A 9,580-nucleotide genomic window follows, 5' to 3' on the forward strand; every position below is an offset into this window, starting at 1 on the left:
AAACTTACACACTGTATCATATTATTCGCTATTGTGAAGTATTGTTATGCAGATAAAAGTCGCAGTTTATACGTATCACCGCATGTACTCAAACACGTTTGATACATTGTGCAGCACGAGTATATATGCGCTTATTAGGAATGACGTAAAGTGGCCGGGGGTTTTCAGACCAAAAAGAACAAATCCGGTAACAAATGTCGATAGGCGAATAGTTTAGCTTAAATTCATTAAAGAAATAAACTAGAGACTGTTTTTAAATGTGTCTGAATTCCCCATTGTGTGGTCGAAGCTTGAAAATAATAAATGATGGAAATTTGTATTGATGACATAATCAATACGGTACATTTGATAGTCATAAACAACTGGTATATCAAGTATTAAGTTCCTGTACTCAAGGGATTTTCAGTTACTGAGCGGAAACCAATGAAAACGATTTTTCACCTTAAAGTCACCTTTACATTTGCCCTACTGATTTTAAATTTAAAAGTGCTCATCTACGAGTCATGACCAATTGGCATACCTAGTATAAAGTGGCTGGGTACAAGCAGTCTTTAGTTATTTAGCGGAAACCAATTATCAGCCTAAGGTATCCGCCCATATATCGATCGTTTTTTTATCGGCAGGTCACCGTAAAACTTTGACCTTAACCTACTTATCTAAAAAACAATAAGGATCATCTACTGTTAAGTCGCATACAAAGTATGAAGTTCCTGGACATTAAATATAAGCAGTTATTGAGCAGAACTCGTTTTTACTAGAAGGCCACCGCGACCCTTACCTTCGGTCTATTCATCTTCAAATCGATGGAGTTCATCGACCGGTCATGACCAACTAGCATACCAAATATGACGTTTCTGGTTCTAAGCGTTCTATAGGTTTGTTTGTGGAACGAAGTATTCGTTCCGGGCGGACTAGCGGATTTTAAGACTGACGTACAGGGCGGAAACAAATACGTCTCCCAATTAATGGGAGAGACATAAAGAAGACCGTAAGGGAGATATACCTTTTCACAACTTTTTCTTTTTTTGTCTTGGAAAGAGCAAATTTTTGCCTAAATATCTGCAAACCAATGATATAATATTGCTGACAAATGATTAGATCGCAGATTTTCATATTTCTGTTCTAAAATTAATGTTTTATGGCTTAAATCGTTCCCAACGGTTTTTAGAAATAGGCATAAAACATCAATTTTTGAACTTGTATATAAAAATCTGCGTTCTAATTTTTTATCAGCAGTCTTATATAACTGCCCTCTATGGATTTTCGCAAATATTGGCTCGTTCCAAGACATTAAATAAAAAAGTTGTCAAAACGTTCAATCTCTGAGAGTGCAGCTTTAAGGGAAAGAAAAGTAAACAATTCCCATATCTTGTTCTGAGTCATGCACTTAAAATTGATTGAGCGGACATCTTTAGTAGAATTAGCTTAAAAGATCCTGGTGGCATACGTTTAAAAGTAACTTGCTCAACGTGAATTCATCGAAAAAGGTAATACATGATATGTTGTGTGTATGCTTGTTTTGTTCATTCATCGTTTTATGTATATTCATTTGCCACATAACTGACCAATTACGGCATGTGTTACGAATATTCTCATGGTGATTATGAATACCTGTGGCATATTGTGAATGAACAAAATTTGCAGTGTAAACAAGAATGCGAACGTGGTAAAATATTCCTGTTTAGGTAAAATGTCAGGCATGACTTTTAACGTCCATTTTAGAATTTGAAATGATATATAGCCTATCGAGTTACAGGTTAAAAAAAATGTTTCTACAAGTAAATGGATTCTCATAAAGAGGATACATATTAGCTGTTCGTATAGATGTTTATAGTTATACAACTTAATTGTTGAAGATTTTTGTCTTGATAAAAATCACAGTGCATTCAAAAGAATTCAGTGCACGGTACCTTTCTTTCCCAATGATGATGATCATGATGTTGATGATGATGATGATGGTGATGATGATGATGATGATGATGATGATGATGATGATGATGATGATAATGCTGATGTTGAAAATGATGATGATAATGATGGTGATGATGACTCGGACGACGACGAGGAGGACGACGTTGATGCAACCATTATTATGATGATGATGATGATGCTGATGATGATTATGACGCGGACGACGATGTGGAGGACGACGTTGATGACGTCCATGATGATGATGATGATGATGATGATGATGATGATGATGATGATGATGATGATGATGATGATGATGATGATGATGATGATGACACGGACGACGATGAGGAGGACAACGTTGATGACGACCATCATGATGATGATGATGATGATGATGATGATGATGATGATGATGATGATGATAATGATGATGACGAAACTGATGATGATGATGGTGATGATGATGATGATGATTACGATGACTACAACGACGACGATGACGATGACGATGATGATGATGATGATAATGATGATGTTAAACGTGCGCTCCTCGTTCCTCGTAGGTTTAGTCGTACCCTTATAAATACTGAAACAATATGCTGTTGTTGTCATAAATGTTACATTGAAGCGTCTATGTCTCCTTTTTTCCGTTTCTGCAATCAGTTCACAACAAAATATGAGTGTTCTGAATTATAAACCATAATTTTCTGTGACTTTGTGATTGCCTATGTCTGCAAGGCTGATTTCTACTTGTAAATTGCCAAACATTGGATACGTTCCAAAGTAAAGAATGAACTGATTAACCATTTGAATCAAGAGCGCATTGTAGATAATATCCAACACTCAAGAACATAAATTATTTCAAAACCGGCACAGTAATCATTGAGAAGGAAAACACAGCAAAATTAGATCATAGTGCTGAACTAATTAACGAACAAAATCTTTAAAGTGTGTTTTGGTTTTAATTTAAAAGATATATAGAATAAGACATTGAGTAGCACAATTTCATTCATTAAAAAGGGTAAAACATTATCCGCTGTGTGAGTGCTTGTATTGTTAATTCATTGTATAGTTCAGTTTAAATTGCCACATTATTGGCCAATTATGGTTTGGGTTTCGATTATTCGCCTGGCGATAATGAATACCAGTGGCATTCTGTGAATGAACAAATGGAAGTCCTGCTCAATGTTTAGGTAAAGTCTTCCTGTTTTGGTTTACAATGAGACATTACCTTTACGTACATTTTTTAATTTGAAATGATATTTAGCCGATCGAGTTACCAGTTAAAGTAGGTTTCCTCAAGTGTATTGGTTTAAATGAAGACGTTACAAATAAGCTACTAGTATAGATGTTAATAGTTTAGTAGCTATATAATTGACGATTTTCGTCATGTTATGATTATGATGATGATCAACATGATGATCATGACGATAAAATTATAAACAAACAGCTTATACAGAATAAGTGATTATTGTCACTTAAAAAAATGTAATTGTATTGAGATCATGAAACCGTTCGTCCTTAGTTTGTCATTAGATATATTTTACACAGTGTACTAGTTTTTAACCCAAGTGACCTATTTATATACTAAAGATTGCGCAACTCCGTAAGTTATGTTCTGTTTAAGTCATCTGCAATAAACTTGGGTAACCATACCCACAACAGGACAAATAGACGAATAATGCGGTCTCAGGCGAAACTGGAACTATTCGTGGAGTAATATCTTGAAATTTTGTATTCGCTTACCTAAAAATGTTTATGTTCTTTAATTGAATTTAGTCTGAGATGTATTTTGCAAACAACAAAGGCGATGACAGCATACTTATTTATGCTGCGTAATCAATACGTTTTATTCCTTATTTCATTTTAGTTTGCGTTAAAGATAAACATAGCAGAAACGACCCACGGATAGCTGGCTCAAAATATAAGGCGTTGTCACCAGACAATAAGTCTTAAATCATTTCAAGTGTTATATTAAAGCGATCGTATCTCATTGTATTCGTTATTGCTTAATGAGATACGTTTGTTCTGAATTATGGATTAAAATGCTCTCTCGTACAATATGATTGGCACTGCATTCACAACTGACAGCTTATTCGTAATTACGAAACATGTATTGGTTACGTTCTAATGTACATAATGACATATAGGTCAAATTCAATAAAGGCGTGAATTGTAAACAATATGAAATACTTTAAATGTAATATTGATTATAAAAGTCGCCAATGTTTATGGAAGAGCAAACTCAGATAATAGCACTGTACAAAAAATGATAGGCCACGGCCTTCAAAGAGAGTTATAAATATAATGGCAGAATAATGAATTATTTAATCGAATGCGTGTTTTGACTTTGAATAATACGCCTTAACAATTATACATTTGTCGCATGCAAAGTTGCGCAATAGTAACTGTAATGGAGATATATACATGCACATTGATGTTCAATATAGAGAATTCAATAGGCCATAATGTTTGTCAACGTCCTTCCTTTGTGTAAGGAGATCGTATGTATAAGTTATATAGCAAAGAATCGTTATTCTACTCACTTTCTTAGTGGTAAGTAAATGTTAATACTCCGAAACGTGTAAAAGTATACGAATAACCAATTCAGAGTTTATTAACAAACTAAATATCAACTATATTAAGAAAAAGACAAATTATTAGAAAACTTCACAATTGTCAATCACAATAATAACCTTAGAGTGCATTACAGAGTAAAGGTTAGATATCAATGCGTGCTCAAAGAAAAACATATTTTACCATGATATTACAAAGTTATTGTATGCCAAACGTTAACTTGAATCGTTCATATTTTTTTCAAACAGCAACAACTGTTAACCATAGATCAATAATAGTTAACAACATGTATCCGTGATCAAAAGGATATCTTCCCCATCTTTACATCAATATATTCATAAATTAACATTGCCATTTTGAGAGATAAGTAATGAGATACGATTCCGGACACATTTGATAGTACTTACTTACATTCAAACACAATAGTTTACTTATTTTTGAGAGCAAAACACAGGCCCAAGATGTCCCCCCCCCACATAATGAATGAAGTAATATACCGTCGAAAAAAAAAATTGAGACGAAAATTGATTGGAATATAATAACTTATCACATAAACAGTTTCCTCAACCAATAAAAGCGAATCAGGGATAGTAAGATTTCCATATATCAAATGTTTATACTACATAGTAAAGGTTGACATGTATTTCTCTGCTATTGGCGATGTTGTTTCAGTACAACTCCTAACTAACACCATCGTGGAGTTTCGATCGATATTTAGGTGTTGGATAAATGATCATGTTTCAATTTTGTTTGTTACTAAACTGATTACTGATTCTTAGCATTTTTTGTGGGGGAGGGGAGGCTTTCCACAAAGCAGATATTTGCGATATCACTCATGATATCACATGAAGTTATGGCGATATAATATAAAAAAGCATGCATGTAGACAAACAAAGAAATATTCAATGATAACATGTTAAGTATACATACGATTGAAAAACATTATTGTTGATACATCTCTCTTTCTCAATTATCAAAATGTTTGATGTTATGCGAAACCTCCTTAGCCATAAAAAGGCATGCCGTTATCTTAAACATTTACAAAGTTAGTACACTTTTGTATTTGATGCTGTTTTGTCCAGATGAAGGTCAAACCACTATACTTAGTTATTTGTAGGGGTTGTTGAGGGACGTTTCCTTGGCAAAAAGTCCCAAAGAATGTCGAAAAGTTCCAATTTTGTTGTGATAAATGTCATACCAATGCAAGCAGCGAGAACGACATACGGCTGAAAAGTATAAAAAATATATGTGCATGCATGAGCTAATTTGATCTAAATAATTTAAAACAGAGAACCAAAGAAATTATTCACGTAAGAGACACAGTGAGTTTAATATTTTAAAATTCACGTCACATTTTCTTAGATTTTAGTTTATATTAAAATTGTAGTAGCGTAGGTAGCAATCATGAACAGAACACTACTCACGTGCGAATAGACCATTTCCTCAATGGTCTTTATTGGACCATGAACTATATGAAGGCTACTTAGAACGATTTCTTTTCCCTTGATATGGATCCGTAAATCTTTTTCTAACAGCTCGGCAACCAATTTCTGCAGATTCTGGTCTTTCGTTATCTGCTTTCCAGCTTCGTCTGATATCAGTCTACTAATGTCGTTTACTCCGGAAAGCTGTATAACTGTGAACGAATAAATATACAAAACAATATGAAAAAAATAGATAAAAACATAACAACGATTTGTAATACTAATAGGACCTTGCTGACTAACTCATATCTAACGAATCCACAATCGCCATATACCATTAACGTATGTTGTTTTAGTTTCAATTAAAATGGGCATGCTACGTGGATCGTGCAGGTCATTGCTTAATTACGTTTATAATGTACTGTGTCGCTTCCTAAGTATCGCTTTTGCTTTTCATTATAATGGTTCAAAGCATATAAAAAGAATAAATGCAGAGAAAAATCACCAGGTGCAATTTCTCGCATAAAATGCTTAACAAGCTTGCACATTACGTGAACCATGCGTAATTGAAACGTTAATAACAGAAGTGGAGTCCTATAGACCTATGAAAATATTTATTAAAGAATGTCAAGGTGGCGTAACATATAATAAATACAAGGGATGTCTTAAGACACGACTAATGCATCCGACTGGTCTTTTCCGATGGATAGCCAAGAATATATACAACATGCGATCAACATTTAAAACAAACGTAAAATAGCTTTCTAAAGTATCAAGCGAGTACATGTCTAACAAAGTCTTCAGTGGATGGACAGCCACTAGCATTTAGATCTTTTTGGGCAGATAACACATTGAGTCTACCTTGACTTATAGTTTGGACACATTGATCGCTAACATTTTTATAAACACAGTATGACCACAAAGATAAGCCACTGCAAGATTAAGTTAATGTCAACACTTGTCTGATGTATTTTAAAAGGAATGGCTAAATATAATTGCACATGTATGCATGTTAAAGGCTTACATAATGTTAGAGATTAAGGAAATAAGTTTTAAACAAAAAGCCTTGCATATAAAAAAATGGTTTGAAAAGAAAGAGAATGAGGTAGGTAGATGACTCGCTCGTGTTTACCGTTTGGAATTGCTGCTATCAATTTCTCAAATATCGCCACTGCAGTTGAGGCGCCAGCTTTAGTAACTAGATCTGAAAAAATATACATGTTCTTGGATTAATTGTAATCTTACTGACATACTCAAGTTGACTTACTCTTATCCTAGCAATCAGTATGTCATGAACACCTTGTCTACCATTTTTAACATTTTATAAACTAGCTGCAAACATGAACCATACGTAAGTAAAAGAAAGAAGTTGAGTCCGTGACAAAGGCGACTGAAAAGGATATGGAGAACTATACAAAAAAGTAATATGTAAAAGACAAACTCTTCAGAAGCAATTTTAACCTATTTCAAAAGCAAATTGAAAAATATTCAAGAAAAATCATTACCTGTCATTGTTTGTTTATTCCAGTGACTAATATCTCGAGAAATCTAACAACACGATCTTTTTCACTTCTTTATGGTTATAATAACAATAACGCAAGACAATTATTCACCGGACCCTTTAAACCAACTTATGTCGTAAGCTTTTCATAATTTAATAGAGATCATGAATGAAGATAAGTCGCATTCAGTTACAATAATTGGCGCTCAATAGCGTTGTTATATACAAACACACGGTCATATAAACAATACAAATACACGGAGTTTATAAAGCGCCTCCCAAAAGCATAATCGGAAAGAGTAATTTGAGCCTCTATGGTTTTCAAGATATCAGCAGAATAGAAGGTCAAGGAGACGCCATTATATTCAACATTTTTAGAGACAAGTTACATAACACTATAATAGTAGTAGTAGTAGTAGTAGTAGTAGTAGTAGTAGTAGTAGTAGTAGTAGTAGTAGTAGTAGTAGTGTAGTAGTAGTAGTAGTAGTAGTAGTAGTAGTAGTAGTAGTTGTAGTAGTAGTAGTAGTAGTAGTAGTAGTAGTAGTAGTAGTAGTAGTAACCTTTCTTTCTATGCTAGGGTCATCGAATGGTAACCTTTCGTACAAATCTAGAGTCATCGAATTGTAACCTTTCTTACTAGGCTAGTGTCATCGAATTGAATCTTTTCTTACTAGGCTTGTGCCATCGAATGGTAACCTTTCTTACTAGGCTAGTGTCATCCAATGAAATCCTTTCTTATTAGGCTAGTGTCATCGAATGGTAACCTTTCTTACTATGCTAGTGTCATCAAATGGTAGCCTTTTTTATTAGGCTAGTGTCATCCAATGATATCCTTTCTTACTAGGCTAGTGTCATCGAATGCTAGCCTTTCTTTCTAGGCTAGTGTCATCGAATGGTAACCTTTCTTACTAGGCTAGTGTCATCAAATGGTATCCTTTCTTACTAGGCTAGTGTCATCGAATGGTTTCCTTTCTTACTAGGCTAGTGTCATCCAATGAAATCCTTTCTTATTAGACTAGTGTCATCGAATGGTAACCTTTCTTACTATGCTAGTGTCATCAAATGGTAGCTTTTTTTATTAGGCTAGTGTCATCCAATGATATCCTTTCTTACTAGGCTAGTGTCATCGAATGGTAGCCTTTCTTACTAGGCTAGTGTCATCGAATGGTAGCCTTTCTTTCTAGGCTAGTGTCATCGCATGGTATCCTTCTTACTAGGCTAGTGTCATCGAATGGTTTCCTTTCTTACTAGGCTAGTGTCATCGAATAGTAGCCTTTCTGTCTAGGCTAGTATCATCGAATAGTAACTTTTCTTTCTAGGTTAGTGTCATCGAATGGTATCCTTTCTTACTAGGCTAGTGTCATCGAATGGTAACCTTTCTTTCTAGGCTTGTGTCATCGAATGGTAACCTTTCTTACTAGGCTAGTGTCATCGAATGGTAACCTTTCTTACTAGGCTAGTGTCATCCAATGGTAACCTTTCTTACTAGGCTAGTATCATCGAATAGTAGCCTTTCTTACTAGGCTAGGGTCATCGAATAGTAGCCTTTCTTACTAGGCGAGTGTCATCGAATTTAACCTTTTCTAACAAGGCTAGTGTCATTCAATGGTAAACTTTTTATTAGGCTAGTGTCATGGAATGGTAAACTTCCTTATTAAGTTCTTGTCATACAATTGAACCCTTTTTTTAAAGAATCATGTCATCCAATAGTTACCTTTCTAACTAGAATCTGTCATCCAATGGTAACCTTTCTAACAAGGCTCTTTTCATTCAATGGTAACCTTTTTAACTAGGCACTTGTCATCGATTGGTAACCATTCTAAGTAGGCTCTTGGCATCCAAAAGTTACCTTACTAACAAGGTGCTTGTCATCAAATAGTAACCTTTCTTACAAGGCTCATGTCAACCAATGGTTACCTTTCTAACTTAGCTCTTGTCAACCAATGGAATCCTTTCTGAAAACACCATTTGTTATCGATTGGTAACCATTCTAACTAGGCTCTTGATATCCATAAGTAACCTTTTTAAAAAGGCTCTTGTCATTCAATGGTAACCTTTCTAACAAGGCTCTGGTCAACCAATGGTAACATTTTAATCTAAGCTCTTGTCACCGAATCGTGACATTTCTTTGTAAGCTCGTGACATCCAATGGTAACCTTTTTAA

At 34.5% G+C, this 9,580-nt stretch overlaps 2 protein-coding genes across 2 annotated transcripts in view; both read right to left on the reverse strand.

The window, feature by feature from the left end:
• Positions 1-4,515: 4,515 nt before the first annotated feature.
• Positions 4,516-7,624, reverse strand: LOC128221105 (uncharacterized). Its single transcript, XM_052929557.1, has 4 exons — positions 7,421-7,624; positions 7,048-7,119; positions 5,916-6,127; positions 4,516-5,717 (listed from the first exon to the last, which is right to left on the reverse strand). Exons 1-4 carry the CDS (start codon positions 7,425-7,427, stop codon positions 5,595-5,597), a joined length of 414 nt encoding a protein of 137 aa, XP_052785517.1. The 5' UTR covers positions 7,428-7,624; the 3' UTR covers positions 4,516-5,594.
• A 1,411-nt stretch (positions 7,625-9,035) lies between these two features.
• The window catches only part of LOC128221108 (uncharacterized), a 25,915-nt gene continuing 25,370 nt past the window's right edge, over positions 9,036-9,580 (reverse strand). Inside the window, exon 3 of the transcript XR_008258890.1 lies at positions 9,036-9,580. This exon is cut by the window's right edge and continues 1,706 nt beyond it. The gene's annotated coding sequence lies outside the window, so the exon portion shown is untranslated.

The sequence above is a fragment of the Mya arenaria genome, chromosome 16 (genome assembly GCF_026914265.1).
Source record: "Mya arenaria isolate MELC-2E11 chromosome 16, ASM2691426v1".
In the NCBI taxonomy this organism is placed as follows: Eukaryota; Metazoa; Mollusca; class Bivalvia; order Myida; family Myidae; genus Mya; species Mya arenaria.

Bases quoted from the DNA above. Each gene is read 5' to 3' on its own strand.
- LOC128221105 (XM_052929557.1), bottom strand. The intron at 6,128-7,047 runs GTAAACACGAGC...ATTCGTTCACAG, and splicing joins GATAGCAGCAATTCCAAACG to TTATACAGCTTTCCGGAGTA. The intron at 5,718-5,915 runs GTGAGTAGTGTT...TATACTTTTCAG, and splicing joins AGGAAATGGTCTATTCGCAC to CCGTATGTCGTTCTCGCTGC.